Source organism: Nomascus leucogenys, chromosome 8, assembly GCF_006542625.1.
Source record: "Nomascus leucogenys isolate Asia chromosome 8, Asia_NLE_v1, whole genome shotgun sequence".
Taxonomy (NCBI): Eukaryota; Metazoa; Chordata; class Mammalia; order Primates; family Hylobatidae; genus Nomascus; species Nomascus leucogenys.
The window spans coordinates 28,020,203-28,038,442 of record NC_044388.1 but is presented as its reverse complement, the minus strand read 5'-3'; the positions used below and the strand labels follow the sequence as shown (position 1 = coordinate 28,038,442).

The 18,240-nt window shown below is 47.4% G+C and overlaps 1 protein-coding gene across 1 annotated transcript in view; it reads left to right on the top strand.

The window, feature by feature from the left end:
- Window positions 1-17,994, top strand: part of TNFRSF10B (TNF receptor superfamily member 10b) — a 49,586-nt gene extending 31,592 nt beyond the window's left edge. Inside the window, exons 3-9 of the mRNA XM_030816973.1 lie at window positions 6,803-6,916; window positions 7,952-8,063; window positions 9,074-9,348; window positions 9,922-9,953; window positions 10,387-10,551; window positions 13,847-13,919; window positions 15,119-17,994. Of these exons, the coding sequence (XP_030672833.1) occupies window positions 6,803-6,916; window positions 7,952-8,063; window positions 9,074-9,348; window positions 9,922-9,953; window positions 10,387-10,551; window positions 13,847-13,919; window positions 15,119-15,432 (1,085 nt within the window). The 3' untranslated portion in view covers window positions 15,433-17,994. The remainder of the gene's footprint in view (window positions 1-6,802; window positions 6,917-7,951; window positions 8,064-9,073; window positions 9,349-9,921; window positions 9,954-10,386; window positions 10,552-13,846; window positions 13,920-15,118) is intronic.
- The last annotated feature ends 246 nt before the right edge of the window (window positions 17,995-18,240 follow it).

Sequence of the window (18,240 nt, the reverse complement as noted above, 5' to 3'; positions counted from 1 at the left end):
CAGTCTTAACTTCAAGCTACACAGAATCACTGTTGTGTCTCCTCATGGAATCATTCCTCCCTCTGAAACTCAGAGCTCTAGCAAAGCATAAAGCACCAAAAATTTTGATAACGGGCCACTAAGGGTAATGTGGAGTGGGGCCATTCCTGCTTCCACCCCTAGATTCCTGGACACATGAATCCTAGCAATGGAAGAAACAACCGCATGTATCGGAGGATAATTCAGAGCATAGACAGCCTCCCGGAGAACCTTGTTGCAGCCCTTCAAGGTACTGCCACCCAGCTGACATTGTAAATGAGTCTTCAAAAGGCCATATCCCACCATCTTACCAAGCCAGTAGCTTTGAGATGGTGGGGAACATGGTAAGACCAGTAATTCCATGAGCACAGGCCCATTACAGTGGGCACTTCATTTGCCATCAAGTGAGTCCCTCAATCAGAAGCAATGCTGTGTGAATACCATGACTGTGGATAAGGCATTCTGTGAGTCCACAGAGGATAGTTTTGACAGAAGCACTGCATGCAGGGAAGGGAAGTCTATGTGCAAAATAAGCTTCTCTTCCAGTAAAAATGCTGCCCCCTCCATGACAGAAATGGTTCAGTGTAATAATCAACCTGCCACCAGGTAGCTGGCAGATTGACCCTCTGAATGGTGCTATATCAGAGACTCAGTGTTGGCCTCTGCTGCCTATAGATTGGGCATGCAGTAGCAGCTGTAGCCAGGTTGGCCTTGGTGAGGGAAGTCTGTATTGTTAAGCCCATACATAACCTCCATCCCTGCCACCATGCACACTTTGTTCATGAGCCCACTGAGTGACAAGGGTGGCTGGGAAAGAAGCTGACTGTTATCCACAGAACAGGTCGTCCTATCCATCTGATTATTAAAATCCTTCCCTGCTAAGATCACTTTTTTGTGAAGATATTTGTGTCACATGGGGCACAAATATCTTCACTTTTTTTTACCCATTGAGAGAGGTCTATCCACACACCTCTTCCCCAGACCTCCTTGTTATCAGTTTTCCTTCTAAGTCTCTGACTGTCCAGCCAAATCATTGACCGCAGCTCATGAATCAGTATATAACTGCATGTCTAGTCATTCTTCCCTCTAAGCAAAATGAACAACCAGGTACACTGCTCAGAGTTCCGCCCAGTGGCAGGATCTCTTTTTTTTTTTGAGACGGAGTTTCGTTCTTATTGCCTAGGCTAGAGGGCAATGGGGCGGCCTTGGCTCACTGCAACCTCTGCCTCCCGGATTCAAGTGATTCCTCTGCCTCAGCCTCCCAAGTAGCTGGGATTACAGGCATGTGCCACCATGCTTGGTAATTTTGTATTTTTAGTAAAGATGGGGTTTCACCATGTTGGTCAGGCCAGTCTCGAACTCCTGACCTCAGGTGATCTGCCCACCTTGGCCTCCCAAAGTGCTGGGATTACAGGAGCGAGCCACCGCACCCGGCCTAGAGGATTTCTTTTCACTACTGTCCTTCAGGGACATCCCAGACAGTGGATGTGATGCTGCAAACGTCCACTTCTAAGTGTTACCTGTATGTGGTGCAGAACCATCTGTGAACCTTCTTCTGGCAACTGACCATAGGGAATTCCTCATGAGGCCATAAGTGCAGGCCGGGCAAAAGAAAGTAATATCGCAGGACTGGGGATCATGGGCACTTGGGCCACTTCTTCATGTAACTTTCTTGTGCCTTCAGGGCCTACTTAAGCCCAATTTTGTATATATACCAATTACATTTGAAAATGGAAATGGAAACTTTAGGCTGTATGTGCCCAAACTTATGGCTTGGTAGGCAAAATAACACTCAGTTCACGATGAGCAGTCAGGTTGTAGAGTAATTTGATGGCCTATGGTTAACCATTCAGTCTGCACTAAGGCCCAGAAACAAGCCAAGAGCTGTTTTTCAAAAGGATAGTAGTTATCTGCAGAGGATAGCAAGTTTTTGCTCCAAAACCTAAGGACCTGTGCTGTTGTTGACCTAGAGTGGGCTACCAAAGGTTCAAAATAGCATTGCTGTCTGCCACCAATACTTCAAGCACCACTGGGTCTGCTAGGTCATATGGCCCAAGTGACAAAAATGTCTACGGCAGCCTGGACCTGTTGCAGAGCCTTCTCTTGTTCTGAGCACCACTCAAAACTAGCACATTTTTGGTCACTTGATAAATAGGCCAGAGAAACACACCCAAATAAGGAATATGTTGCCACCAAAATCAAAATAAGCACACTAGGCATTGTGTCATTTTCTTGGTTGTGGGGGGGTGGGGGTGGCAGATACAACACTTTATCTTTTATCTTAGAAGAGAAGGAATATCTTATGTGCCACATCATTCAACAACTAGGAATTTGTTTCCTAGTTGTTGTCCTTCTACTGCGGTAGAAGGCCCTTGAAATTTTGTCAGATTTATTTCCCACCCCCCGACATGCAAATGTCTTACCAGTAAGTCTAGAATAGTTGCTACTTCTTGCTCATGAGGTTCAATCAGTATAATGTCATCAATGTAATGGATCATCTTGTGTGATATATTGTGGAAGGGAAAGGCCATCAATATCCCTGCAGGCCAGACGTGGTGGCTCGCGCCTGTAATCCCAGCACTTTGAGAGGCCAAGGTGGATGGGTCACTTGAGACCAGGAGTTCTAGACCAGCCTGGCCAACATGGTGAAACCTCATCTGTACTAAAAATACAAAAATTAGTTGGATGTGGTGGCACACATGGGTAATCCCAGCTACTTAGGAGGCTGAGGCATGAGAATTGCTTGAACCCAGGAGGTGGAGGTTGCAGTGAGCTGAGATCATGCCACTGCACTCCAGCCTGAGAGACAGAGCAAGACTCTGTTTAATAAAAAAAAAAATAACAACCTGCAAACTAAATTATGACATAGGGCTGCGAGTTGATGCATCCTGGAGTTAGGATAGTGAGGGTATATTGCTGGCCTTGCCAACTGAAAGCAAACTGCTTCTGGGAGTCTTTATTGACAGGTATGACCAACAAAGCATTTGCCAGTTCAATACCTGCATACCAGGTACCAGGGTACCAGGGATGTGGTGATTTGCTCAAACAATGAAACCGTCTCTGGTACAGTTACAACTGGAATCACCTCCTGGTTAAGCTTTTGATAATCCACTGTCATTCACCAAGATCCATCTGTCTTTGGCACAGGCCAAATAGGCAGGTTCAATGGGCATGTGATGGGAATCACCACAGATGCATCCTGGATGGTGGTAATGATCTCTGCAATCCCTCCAGGAATGTTGTATTGCTTTTGTTTTTTTGTGCTTTACAGGCAGGGTATCACTCTGTCACCCAGGCTGGAGTGCAGTGGCACAATCATAGCACACTGCAGCTTGAACTCCTGGGCTCAAGCAATCCTCCTGCCTCAGCTTCTTGAGCAGCTAAGACTACAGGCATGTACCGTCATACCTGGATAATTTTGTATGTGTGTGTACAGACGGAGTCTCACTATGTTGCCCAGGCTGGTCTTAAACCTCTGGCCTCAAGTAATCCTCCTGCCCTGACCTCCCAATGTGCTGGAATTACAGACATGAGCCACCAGGCCCGTCTGGTATTGCTTTTGATTTACTATCTTTTTTAAGTAAATGCAAATCTGGTGGCTTCCAACTGGTCTTTTCCACCGTAACAGTCTTCACTTCACATGTCAGGGAATGAAGGTGAGGATTGTGCCAGCTGCTGACTATGTCTATTCCAATTACGCATACTAAAATGGGGAAATCAGACAGGATGGGTTTGGGGACCCACTGGCCCCTTTCTGAGATGGACTTGAGCTTAGTTTGAATAATACCAACATAATTTCAGTGGTATGCAAACACTGTGCTCTTGTACTTCTCCGTCTTTCCTCCTCCATCTTGTTGTTGTCATAGATCACATCCTTGTACATTGTGTGCCCATTAACATCAATTTGGAATTATTCTTTTCTGCATTTGCTCTTTAAATCATATAAGTAAATAAGAGGATTTACAAACGAAATGTACCATAATACTGTGCTATAGACTGAATTGTGTCCCCAAAATCATATGTTGAAGCATTACCATCCAATGAGATGGTATTTGGAGACGGTGCCTTTGGGAAGTAATTGGGTTTAGATGAGGTCATGAGGGTGGGGCCCTCATGATGGGATTAGTGCCTTTTTAAGAAAAGACACCAGACAACTTGCTCTCTCTCGCTCACTCTCTCTCTCTCCCCCTCTTCTGGTGTGTGCAAGGAAGAGGTTACGTGAATGCACAGCAAGATGGTGGCCATCTCTAGAACTATGATAAATAAATGTCTATTGTTTAAGCCACTCAGTCTATGGTATTTTATTATAGCAGCCTGAGTAGCTGCATACCAGCATTTATATTTACCTAGATAATTACCTTTTCCAGTGTTCTTTATCTCTTCGTATGCCTTTGAGCTATTGCCTAATGTCATTACATTACCTCCTAAAGGATTCCTTTTAGCATTTCACAGGGCAGATCTACTAGTAATGTGCTCCATTACCTTTCATTTATCTAAGAATGTCTTAATTTCTTCTTCATTCTTGAATGTTAGTGTTCCTGGATATCAAATTCTTGGTTGCAGGATTTTGTATGCTTGTGTTTTTGTTTTTTTGGCACTTTAAATATGTTACCCACTCCTTTCTGGCCTCTATGGTTCCTGGTGAGAAATTAGCTAATAACCTTATTGAGGTTCCCTTGTACATACTGAGTGGGCCACTTGCTACTTTCAGGATTTTCTGTTTGTGTTGGGCTTTTGTCCATTTGAGTATAATGTGTCTCAGTGTAGTTCTCTTTTAACTTATCCTGCTTAGAGATCATTGAGCTTCTTGGATATGCAGACAAATGTTTTTTAAAAGTCTTGCACCTCCTTGTTAAATATTATTCCTAAATGTTTTATTTGTTTTTATGTCATTGCCAGTGAAATTGTTTTCTTAATTTCCTTTTTGGATTGTTCTTTGCTACTGCAAAACTTTTACTGAAAACTATCAAACATTACTGTAAGAAATTTTAAAAAAGCAAAATAAACAGGAAGCTATTCCATGTTCATAGATCAAAATGGTGTTAAATTACCCAAAGCAATATACAGATTAAATGCAACCCCTACCAAAATCTCAGTGGTGTTATTTTAAAAATGGAAGAACTTATATTCAAAGTCATATGGCATTAAAAAGGACTTACTGACCAAAAACAATCTGGTAAAAGAAAAGCAGAGTTGGCGGGACTCACACTTTCCAATTTTGAAACACATCGTCATTCCAGGGCAGCTTTAGTCCCCCTTTTTTTGGATCATTCTTTGACTCTATAGAGATTCCTCCCATTTTCTTCCCATGGCTGATGGTGTGAGCTTTAATTTTGAAGGCTTTTCCCATTGTTGTATGACATCTGCTCCTGATGTATCTTCCACTGGCTCGGAGCTCATTCAGAACAGGTATTAGGACATTCTTCTGTGCATTTTAAAGGTCTAAGATGGCACTGTCTAATATAGTAGTCCCTAGGCCCATGTGATTGCCAATCACTTGAAATATGTGAGGCGGGTGGATCACGAGGTCAGGAGTTTGAGACCAGCCTGGCCAAGATGGTGAAACGCCATCTCTACTAAAAATACAAAAATTAGCCGGGTGTGGTGGCAGGTGCCTGTAATCCCAGTTACTCGGGAGGCTGAGACAGGAGAATCACTTGAACCCAGGAGGCAGAGGTTGCAGTGAGCCAAGATTGCTGCACTCTAGCCTGGGCAACAGAGCAAGACTCTGTCTCAGAAAAAAAAAAGAAATATGCTACTGCAAATTGAGATGTGCCATGAGTTAAAATATACGCAGGATTTGAAGACATACTATGAAAAAAATGCCATAAAATATCTCAATGTTTTATGTGGATTACATATTTAAGTGATATTATCTGGGGTACATTAAATTAAAATGCATTATTAAAATTAATTTCACCCCTTCTCACTTTTTTTTTAATGTGCTGAGTGTGAATTTAAATTTCATATGTGGGCTGGGCACAGTGGCTGACACCTGTATTCCCAGCACCTTGGGAGTCCAAGGAGAGTGAATCGCTTGAGCCCAGGAGTTTGAGACCAGCCTAGGCAACATGGTGAACCTTGTCTCTATAAAAAAAAGTACACAAAAAATTAACCTGGTGTGGTGGCATGCACCTGTAGTTCCAGCTATTTGTGGGTGGGGGGAGAGGGAGGGTCTGGGAGGTCGAGGGTGCAGTGAGCTGAGATCACATCACTGCACTCCAGCCTGGGCTGTAGAGCAAGACGCTGTCTAAATAAATAAATAAATAGGCCGGGCGCAGTGGCTCACGCCTGTAATCCCAGCACTTTGGGAGGCTGAGGCAGGCGGATCACAAGGTCAGATCGAGACTAGCCTGGCCAACATGGTGAAACCCTGTATCTACTAAAAAAAATACAAAAATTAGCCAGGTGTGGTGGTGCATGCCTGTAGTCCCAGCTACTCAGGAGGCTGAGGCAGGAGAATCGCTTGAACCCGGGAGGCAGAGGTTGCAGTGAGCCAAGATCATGCCACTGCACTCCAGCCTGGGCGACAGGGTGAGACTACGTCTCAAAAATAAAAAAATAGAATAAGATAAATAAATAAATAAATGTGTGGCTTATATTTCTTTTGGCAGTGCTGGTTTAAGGTGTGTAAATGCAGAATTGATGAACTGACCAAGCTAGGTAGAGGAGATTTCCCTGTTTTAGTTCCACACATCCCTGAAAGAGGAGTCCTCCAGCCACCACTGCCAGCTTCTGGGAATCCTGTGACATTTCATTCACCAGCGTTTCTCTCCCCTCCCAGGACACCATATCTCAGAAGACAGTAGAGATTGTATCTCCTGCAAATATGGACAGGACTATAGCACTCACTGGAATGACCTCCTTTCCTGCTTGCCCTGCACCAAGTGTGATTCAGGTACAGAACATATGGACCCCATGCCTAAAGGTGGAATGCAGGGTGATGACATAAAAGTTGTAGCTAAAATGGGATCAGGAGACCTAGATTCTGGTCCACGTTGGTCTTCATCATACCTTGTTCCATGATTTTGTCTTTGAGCTTTTTAATAAATAAAACAGGCCAGGCACAGCGGCTCATGCCTGTAATCTCAGCACTTTGGGAGGCATCGCTTGAGCCCAGGAGTTTGAAACCATCCTGGGCAACATGAGAAACCCCGTCTCTACAAAAATATAAACATTAGCTGGGCATGGTGGCACGTGCCTGTATTCCCAGCTACTTAGGAAGCTGAGGCAGAAGGATCTCTTGAGCCCAGGAGGTCGAGGTTGCAGGCAGCCGAGATTGTGCCACTGCATTCCAACCCAGGCAACAGAGCAAAACCCTGTCTCAATAATTAATAATAATAATAACAATAATACAGAAATTATTTGTATAATGTATGCTACATGATAAGGAAATCTTTTAAACTGTCAGGTGCAAGGGGGTGGGGCCATGAGCCTGGCCAAGTGGACGGGGCTGGATCTCAGCGGTGGCACGGGTCTGCTTTGGGGCCAGGCTCTCTCCCCTGGGCTGTGTGCTCCTGGCAGGTGCTCGGCCTCACCCTTCAGGTTCTCAGGCCTCTCCCTCCTCCCTGGCAGGCTGGGCCTTGGGGAAGGTCCCCCAAGGGCTCCTCTCCTTGCAGTCTCTCAGGTGATGCCTTGCACTTCCCTTGCTACTGGCCATGCGATCTAAATGATGCTTGTCCCCTAAACGATGCTTTCCCCTAATCTAATGTAATAAATAATGAACTCTGGTCCTTTTGTATGACCTTGAGTGTTAGTGACAGCTGAAGGGTGGGTGTCCTGAATGAGCCACGAGCGTGCTGGTGCAGAAACTGGCCCTCAGAACTCCTTGGCGAACCGAGTTGAGCTGAGTAGGAGGGTCTTGGGGTGGGGAGGAAGGGTCAAAGGACACATCAGGAAAACACATTCCCAAAACCTTATGCTCTGTCATCAGGTGAAGTGGAGGTAAGTCCCTGCACCACGACCGGAAACACAGTGTGTCAGTGTGAAGAAGGCACCTTCCGGGAAGAAGATTCCCCTGAGATGTGCCGGAAGTGCCGCACAGGGTAAGACAGTAGCCGGGGACTCCCAGTAGCCCCGTGGAACCCCAAGAAGACCCAAGTCTCCTTGTACCCCTGTCTCTCCCCTGAGAGCACCCCCATGGGGCATCCTTGAGCCTGTGGCTGCCCCTCCTGGTCCTGCTGCCTGTCCCCACCCCTGCCCCCTGCAGCAGCCTCTTCCCACCCCTCCCCAGCACAAGTCCCCTTGGCCAGGCTGACTCGTTCACTGACCACAGAAGGCCATGACTTAGGGCCCATGATACTTTTAGGGGCCCATGAAATGATTTAATTTCTTTTGAAATGAGAAGAACGAGTAGAATGCAGCCAGGCTTATATTCATCTTTATACCAATTCAGCAATAAAATGTAATTTTTAATATTTTTTATGCAGGCAGGGGTCCATAAAGACAAAAGTGCCCATGGCCCACAAAAGGCATAATAAGGCCATGGGTGGAGCTCCTTTAAGTTCTCATGAGGACCTGAGCCCACTCAGCCGGCCTCACCCCTGGCCCCTGATCCCTCAGTGAGACCTGTCTTTTCCCTATTTGGGTTTTAGGGGCCAAGAGTAATTTGCTCTTCTCTGGCCCCCCTAGTATTTGCTGTGATTGGGAGGAATGGGCAGACAGCTGGGGACAAGAGCTCACTTTTGTGGTTGACTGGAAGACCGGACTCAGCGTGTGGCCACAGGGGCTTGTGATCTTCCCCTGGAGTGTGGCTCCTCCTAATGCAGGCCTCCCCTGCAGCCCAGGGAAGCTCAGTGTGTGCCCAGCACAGAAGGCTCCTAGAACTGCAGCTCTGACCCCAGAGCAGGGAGGCCGAGGGGCTGAAGTGTGCGTGCTCTCAGACCCCTCCCCAGCCTCAACAAGGGAGCTTGGGGGACCCCCTGCAGACACGAGGAGACTGTCCTTCCCCTGACGCCTTCTCAGGGACACTGAGGAGGGAGAGTGGCTCCTCTTTCATCCCACCTGGCCAGCTTTCCATCAAGAGTCCCCCCTCTCCCTCCCTGTGTGTACCCAGGTGTCCCAGAGGGATGGTCAAGGTCAGTGATTGTACACCCTGGAGTGACATCGAATGTGACCACAAAGAATCAGGTACAAAGCACAGTGGGGAAGCCCCAGCTGTGGAGGAGACCGTGACCAGCAGCCCAGGGACTCCTGCCTCTCCCTGTTCTCTCTCAGGCATCATCATCATAGGAGTCATAGTTCCAGTCGTAGTCTTGGCTTTGGCTGTGTTTGTTTGGAAGACTTCACTGTGGAAGAAGGTCCTTCCTTACCTGAAAGGCATCTGCTCAGGTAGGTGCTGGCTGAGGGCGGGGGCACAGGGCACTCTCTGCCCTGCCCCCTCCCACCCTATTCCCACAGACAGAAACGCCTGCCCCTGCCCCAAGTCTAAGTGCCTCCAGACTGGCTCTATCCTCCTTGTGGTCACCCCCATCCCCACATCCCGTGCATCCCCCAGGACCCTGGTCTCATCAGTCCCTCTCCCGGGGCTGGGGGTCCCCACATCTCCCAGCCAAGTCCAGGAGGGCAGGGCCAGTTCCTCCCATCTTCAGGCTCAGCCAGGCAGGGGGCAGTCCGCTCCTCAACTGGGTGACAAGGGTGAGGATGAGAAGTGGTCATGGGATTTATTCAGCCTTGGTCAGAGCAGAACCAGAGATTTTCCACGTGTTTGTTTTTACTCTAGTTCCCCTTCTCATCCCCCTTCCTCAGGGTGTCTCTGAGTTGTAGCCCCATTTCTGTCCCTAGTCCCAGGGCTCCTTGTCCAGTGTCCCTGCCCCCAGCCCACCCCTGCACCCCACTGTCCTCTGGGAGGGAGGTGCTGCATGGGACCCTCCCCGCCTGCTAAGGAGACTCCTTCTTTTTTAGGTGGTGGTGGGGACCCTGAGCATGTGGACAGAGTGAGTTGGTTTCTTCAGGAGCTGGGGGCTGAAGGGCTCAGGAACTGCTTCCTGGGACAGCAGAACCTGAGTGGGTGGGTCCCCATTGTCCTCATGGCTGCCCTGACTCTTTGAAGTGGCCTGGGGGCTCTGGGCTGACTGTGGGGGACACATGGCTGTTTTAAGCACCACATAGGCTGGTGAGCCCTGCTGCAGCCCAGGTGACACCCTCACCCCACAGCCTGCACCCTGGGGTTGGGGTGTCTGCCTGAGCACAGCACTGGGGGCCTGGCCCCAGCAGCGGGTCCTGGATGTGTTGAGTCTGGGCTGCCTGTGGTGACCTCATTGAGAGCGGGTGGGGATAGCAGGTCCAGCTGCATACTGGGGACCCTGCAGCGAGCCCTAGGTGTGGACTCCTGAGTCGTCTCTTTGCCTTCCCAATGTCTTTTTCCAGAGCTCACATTCCCCACAACAGCCTGGGGCTGAGGACGATGCCCTCAGTGAGACCATGAGTATCTTGCAGCCCACCCAGGTCCCTGAGCAGGAAATGGAAGTCCAGGAGCCAGCAGAGCTGACAGATGTCAACACGTTGTCCCCAGGGGAGTCAGAGCATCTGCCGGTGAGTGGGGGACAGGTCATTTTGCTTCCTGGCCTGCTGCTCACCTGGGATTTCGTAGACAGTGGGAGAGGGCAGTGCTTTAGCTCTCCTGGCCCAGGGGAAATGGAACCTGAAGGAGACAGGGGACTGCAGGGGATGGAGCAGCTGCACTGAGGTGGTGACCGTGCCAGTCTGCAGGACATCTGCTTCTTACTCCCTGTCCTGTCCTTGCTGTGTCCCCCGAGCCTGGAGCTCCACAGGCATAGAGTGGGGGTCACAGGGTTCATTGATGAGTGAATAAGGCTGCACAGTCTCCATCATGTGCTCCTAACAGAACTCAGGGAGCCCTTGCTTTTAACAGCAGGAGTTTTAAATTTACTCTGAAATTGTTATTACATTGAACATATCTCAAGGTTTGTAGGGCAGCTTCCAAAAAGTAGGATTCCAAGTCAGTGCACAAAGGGCTTTTGTATTGGACACACGCACACAATCAGTTCATATCAATCCATCAGTTTTGATATGATACTGAGTAGGCGGGAAATCTGTATGTACATTTATTGTTCATTGCTTGTAAGCACTGAAAGTCCTTCCCTCGAACATAAGATGAGACTATCCAGTTTCTTGCAGTGTTTTATTTTTAATGATTTGATTTTTAACATACAGCAATATAATCTAAACAGAATTGAATTTTTGATTCAATATAAGCTGAGGAACTCCCTGAATTATTCTGAGTCTCTGTTTCCTTCTTCCAAGCCCATTTAGCAACCAATTCTTCCTTTTTCCTCTGCCTTTGCCCTTTTGCCACCTCCTTTGCTACATGTCAAATGTTTACTTTTTTCTCTCTTCCTCTTTGCTCTTTTTTAAAACTAAAACAAAACTAGATCTTATCCTTGAAAATGTCAAATGTTTATATGGGCAGTGATCTCTTCCACCTAGACTGTTTCTGTTTCTTCCTTGCATCTGTACCACTTTCTTTTTAAATAAAGAGAAGAGATTTTAAAAGGAAACAAATGAACAATGCCAATACTTCCTCCATGCTTATTAATGCTTTGAACTTTTTTTTTTTTTTTTTTGAGACAGGATCTTGCTCTATCACCTGGGCTAGAGTGTGGTGGCACGATCTTGGCCCATTGCAACCCTTGCCTCCTGGGCTCATGTCATCCTCTCACCTCAGCTTCCTGAGTAGCTGGAACTATAGGCATGTGCCACCGTGCCCAGCTAAGTTTTGTATTTTTTGTAGAGACGAGGTTTGGTCATGTTGCCTAGGCTGGTCTCGAACTCCTGAGCTCAGGCAGTCCACCCTCCTTGGCCTCCCAAAATGCTAGGATTACAAGCATGAGCCACCATGCCTGGCCTGATCATTTTTTGAAAGCAGGTCACCCATAGCCACACATCCACCAGAGCATGAAAAAACTTGATCATATCAAGAGCCTTCTTCACTCTTTCCCAGCCTTCTGGCCCTTCTTATTTCAGGTAACTACAGTGGGTAATTTCTTGCGATTCTTTGCTAAACTCTTTATGCATATACCATCTAGGTACATAAATGCATATATATATATATGTGGTATTGACATGAAAAGGATTATATCATATACAACACCAAACAAAACTGTCTAATATGCTTTTTTTTTTTTTTTTTTTTTTTTTTTGAGACGGAGTCTTGCTCTGTCCCCCAGGCTGGAGTGCAGTGGCGCGATCTCGGCTCACTGCAAGCTCCGCCTCCCGGGGTTCACGCCATTCTCCTGCCTCAGCCTCCCGAGTAGCTGGGACTACAGGCGCCCGCCAACACGCCCGGCTAATTTTTTGTATTTTTAGTAGAGACGGGGTTTCACCCTGTTAGCCAGGATGGTCTCGATCTCCTGACCTCGTGATCCGCCCGCCTCGGCCTCCCAAAGTGCTGGGATTACAGGCTTGAGCCACCGCGCCCGGCCTCTAATATGCTTTAATATCTTAGACAGCAAATATGTTTTCAAAATTATTTTTACACATCTTATAATTTAGAATTAGATAAAATTTAGAATTATAAGATTTTCTCCAGCAACCCCCCGCCCACATAGTCACTAGACTTTAAAAAATATTAATTTAAATTAATACATGGTTCTAGGAATGATTGAGATACTTTCAACATTCAATTTTATTATCGAAGAAGATAGTATTTCAAGTCAAGTGTTTTATTATGACTCAATCAAGACTTGGGAGTTTATTTCAGATAAATTATTCCTATTCCTCATCAAAGCTGTTTCTTTGCATTTTGGGTCTTCTTGTAAGTCCATTTTCTAATTTATTATGTCTGCTGCTACTTTTCTTTTCTTTCTTTCTGAGATGGGTATCACTCTGTCACCCAGGCTGGAGTGCAGTGGTACAATTATGGCTCACTGCAGCCTTGACCTTCTAAGGCCAAGTAATCCTCCTGCCTCAGCCTCCTGAGTAGCTGGGATGACAGTTTTGTGCCACTACACCCAGCTTATTTTATTTTATTTTATTTTATTTTATTTTTATTTATTTTATTTATTTTAATTTTTTTATTTATTTAATTTAATTTAATTTAATTTTTATTTTATTTTATTTTTATTTTTATTTTATTTTTAGAAACAGGATCTCGCTATGTTGCCCAGGCTGGTCTCAAACTCCTGGGCTCAAGCAATCCTCACACCTCAGCCACCCAGAGTGCTGGGATTACAGGTGTGAGCCACCATGCCCGGCCTCTGCTATGTGTTTTAACATTCATCAGGGCTAGATGCAGTGGCTCACACCTGTAATCCCAGCACTTTGGGAGGCCGAGGCAGGTGGATCATCTGAGGTCAGGAGTTTGAGGCTAGCCTGGCCAACATGGTGAAACCCTGTCTCTACTAAAAATATAAAAATACAATAAAATAATTAGCTGGGCATGGTGATGCACACCTGTAATCCCAGCTACTTGGGAGGCTGAGGCAGGAGAATTTCTTGAACCCAGAGGTGGAGGTTGCAGTGAGCCAAGATCGCACTATTGCACTCCAGCCTGGGAGACGGAGTGAGACTCTGTCTCAAAAAAAAAAAAAAAAAAAAAAAAAAATCATCAGGACATATTCACTTTTAAGTATTACAATTTAAACCTTGGGGTTTTAAAAATATACACTCCTAATCTAAAATATTGACTGCTGTATCGGCCTCCTTCCGAGAGTCTTACCCCTTTGTTTCCTGTCTTGTTGCCAGAACTTTCAGAACAATGTTCTGGAAGTGACGTGCTGCAGGTCTCAGGGCTGGCTGGTGATCGGGGTCAGTACTGGACTGCAGGACTCCTGGCTCTGACCAGGACATTCCCTACTATGTGTTACAGGAACCGGCAGAAGCTGAAGGGTCTCAGAGGAGGAGGCTGCTGGTTCCAGTGAATGAAGGTGATCCCACTGAGAGTAAGTGTTTTGCTCCCGGAGATGCAGCAGGAATGGAGGGAATAGGGACAGGGTCCTAATTGCTGTCCCCATAGGTGAGAGGGCTCTTCCAGAGTATTCCATGCTGGAAGCTGTGGGTCCTGTGCTATAGACCATCTGGACCCTAAACTGTCTTCTCCCATCTCTTCTCCCCACTCTACCTCATCCTCTCTGCACCCTATCATTGACCCTAATGACTCTGTCCGTCCCCTCGTCCTCTCTCCTCCTTTGTTCAGGGCCTGATGTAGCCCCCCACACCCCCCGAGGACCTCCTGAGGGGCTGGCCTGTCCTGCACAGCACCACTAACTCCAGTGGGCTAAGGAGCTCTTGACCTGTGCCTAAGCCCAATTTGCAGAGCTGTTGTGTAAACTACATACGAATTCCAAAGACTTAATGCAGAAAAGAGTGGAAAATATTTCACTCATAATTTTTGTATATTGATTGTATATTAAATTATATTTTAAATATATTCAGTACCATACATTAAAATGAATGTCACTTGTTTCTGATGTTCTTTAAAATGAGGCTGTTGGAAAATATAGCCTCGTGTTCCTGGCCCTGTCTATCTCTAAGGACGGCGAGGTGCATCATGTTGCACACAGGTCTCATTTAATCCCTCATCGCCCCGAGATCTGGGCAGCGTTGCTTGGTCTTTGGGTTCGCTTCTTGCTCAGAGTCTGTTTGCCTCCACCTAGCTCTGCCCCAGTCCCAGGAAGTGAGGCTGAGGTGGGTGAAAACAGGGCCTGTCCCAGGCCCTGTGCTTTCCACAGATGCAGACACGGCCGCCCTGGGACCTGCTCCCATGACAAGCGCAGCCCAGGCAGCCTCCTCCCTCCTCTGAGCTCCCGCTGCAGCCACTGTGTCTCCCTCCCTCGGGCTCTTACCCACTTTACTTTCTGCCTCTGTAGGGTCCATCCATCCTCCCCTGGTGGGTCCTCAGCCCTGTGTGAGGGCTGATTCTCTGATGACCTTGACTCCCTGCAGCGCCCTGCGTGTGGGGGAGGCCAGGCCGTGTGGGCGCGCTCTCTGTGGATGGGAAGTGGGTGGGCGCTGGAGCAGCAGGTTTGCCTGCACACGGGGCTCTCCAGGTTCCCCGCCTTGGGTTCTGGGCCTGATGTGGGATCCTCTGCCCTTTCTGAGTCCCAACTCACCTGGCTGTCTCTGTGGCCTTCCCCACCAGCTCTGAGACAGTGCTTCGATGACTTTGCAGTCATCGTGCCGTTTGACTCCTGGGAGCCGCTCATGAGGAAGCTGGGCCTCATGGACAATGAGATAAAGGTGGCCAAAGCTGAGGCAGCGGGCCACAGGGACACCTTGTACACGATGCTGATAAAGTGGGTCAACAAAACCGGGCGGGATGCCTCTGTCCACACCCTGCTGGATGCCTTGGAGACGCTGGGAGAGAGACTTGCCAAGCAGAAGATTGAGGACCAGTTGTTGAGCTCCGGAAAGTTCATGTATCTAGAAGGTAATGCAGACTCTGCCATGTCCTGAGTGTGAATCTCGTCAGGAAGTCAGACCTTCCCTGGTTTACCTTTTTTCTGGGAAAATGCCCAACTGGACTCCAGCCAGTAGGAAACTGCCACAATTGTCACATGACTGGTACTGGAAGAAACTCTCCCATCCAACATCACCCAGTGGATGGAACATCCTGTAACTTTTCACTGCACTTGGAATTATTTTTATAAGCTGCATGTGATAATAAGGACACTGTGGAAATGTCTGGATCATTCTATATTTGTGTGTACTTTGAGATTTGGTTTGGGATGTCATTGTTTTCACGGCACTTTTTTTATCCTAACGTAAACGCTTTATTTATTTATGTGGGCTACATGGTAAGATCCATCTGCCGTAGCATCTATGCAGTTGATGTCCAACTTCACTTGATACTATATGATATGAACCTTTTTTCGGCGGGGGGTGCGGGGCAGTTCACTGTGTCTCCCAGGCTGGAGTGCGATGGTGCAATCTTGGTTCACTATAGCCTTGACCTCTCAGGCTCAAGTGATTCTCCCACCTCAGCCATCCAAATAGCTGGGACCACAGGCGTGCACCACCACGCCCAGCTAATTTTTTGTATTTTGTCTAGATATGGGGGCTCTCTGTGTTGCTCAGGGTGGTCTCGAATTCCTGGACTCAAGCAGTCTGCCCACCTCAGACTCCCAAAGTGCTGGAATTAGAGGCGTGAGCCCCCACGCCTGGCCTTACCTTTCTACTTTTATAATTCTGTATGTTATTATTTTATGAACATGAAGAAACTTTAGTAAATGTACTTGTTTACATAGTTATGTGAATGGATTAGATAAACATAAAAGGAGGAGACATACAATGGGGGAAGAAGAAAAAGTCCCCTGTAAGATGTCACTGTCTGGGTTCCAGCCCTCCCTCAGATGTACTTTGGTTTCAATGACTGGCAACTTCTACAGGGGCCAGTCTTTTGAACTGGACAACCTTACAAGTATATGAGTATTATTTATAGGTAGTTGTTTACATATGAGTCGGGACCAAAGAGAACTGGATCCATGTGAAGTCCTGTGTATGGCTGGTCCCTACCTGGGCGGTCTCATTTGCACCCGTAGCCCCCATCTATGGACAGGCTGGGACGGAGGCAGACGGGTTAGATCACACATAACATTAGGGTCTATGTCATATCCCAAGTGAACTTGAGCCTTGTTTGGGCTCAGGAGAGAGAGGACAAAATCTGTCGCCCACGTCTGCCATGGCATCAAGGGGGAAGAGTAGATGGTGCTTGGGAATGATGTGAAATGGTTGCCATCTCAGGAGTAGATGGCCCGGCTCACTTCTGGTGATCTGTCACCCTGAGCCCCCGAGCTGCCTTTTAGGGTACAGATTCCCTACTTGAGGACCTTGGCCGCTCTGTAAGCATCTGACTCATCTCAGAAATATCAATTCTTAAACACTGTGGCAACAGGACCTAGAATGGCTGATGCATTAAGGTTTTCTTCTTGTGTCCTGTTATATTATTGTTTTAAGACCTCAGTAACCATTTCAGCCTCTTTCCAGCAACCCCTTCTCCATAGTATTTCAGTCATGGAAGGATCATTTATGCAGGTAGTCATTCCAGGAGTTTTTGGTCTTTTCTGTCTCAAGGCATTGTGTGTTTTGCTCCGGGACTGGTTTGGCTGGGACAAAGTTAGAATTGCCTGAAGATCACACATTCAGACTGTTGTGTCTGTGGAGTTTTAGGAGGGGGTGGCCTTTCTGGTCTTAGCACTTCCATCCTCTCCCACTTCCATCTGGCTTCCCACTCATTGTCCCCTGTACTTCTGGAAGGCACAGGGTGCTGCTGCCTCCTGGTCTTTGCCTTTGCTGGGCCTTCTGTGCAGGACGCTCAGCCTCAGGGCTCAGAAGGAGCCAGTCTGGTCCCAGCTCCCTTGTCCCTTCCACAGAGGCCTTCCTTGAAGATGCATCTAGAGTGTCAGCCTTATCAGTGTTTAAGATTATTCTTTTATTTTTATTTTTAATTTTTTTTGAGACAGAATCTCACTCTCTCACCCAGGCTGGAGTGCAATGGTACGATCTTGGCTCAGTGCAACCTCCGCCTCCTGGGTTCAAGCGATTCTCGTGCCTCAGCCTCCGGAGTAGCTGGGATTACAGGCACCCACCACCACGCCTGGCTAATTTTTGTATTTTTAGTAGAGACGGGGTTTCACCATGTTGGTCAGGCTGGTCTCGAACTCCCGACCTCAGGTGATCCACCTCCGCCTCCCAAAGTGCTGGGATTACAGGTGTAAGCCACCACGCCAGGCCAAGCTATTCTTTTAAAGTAAGCTTCCTGACAACATGAAATAATTGGGGGTTTTTGTTTAGTTACATTAAGCTTTGCTATATCCCCAGGCCAAATAGCATGTGACACAGGACAGCCATATTACAGTGTGTCACTCGTGGTTGGTATCCTTTCATGCTTCTGCCCTGTCAAAGGTCCCTATTTGAAATGTGTTATCATACAAACAATACAAGGAAGCACATTGTGTACAAAATACTTATGTATTTATGAATTCATGACCAAATTAAATATGAAACCTTATATAAAAAGAGGTGTGGTTTTTGTCTCCCACCCCCCAACCTCCTCTCCTCCTGTGATCAGCTCTGAGTGACAGGAAGCCAGGGCTGTGCTCCTGCTGGGACTCCTTCCTTCCTCCCTCCCCTCTGTTTTCAGGCTTGGCCTCCTGGGGGTGTTTCCTGAATCCGACTCCCTGGAGTTTAAAGAGCTAGGTTCCTGGGGACTGGGATTCATACCTCCTTCCCCTCTCTCTCCTGCCTGCTCCTCCCTCTGGGGAC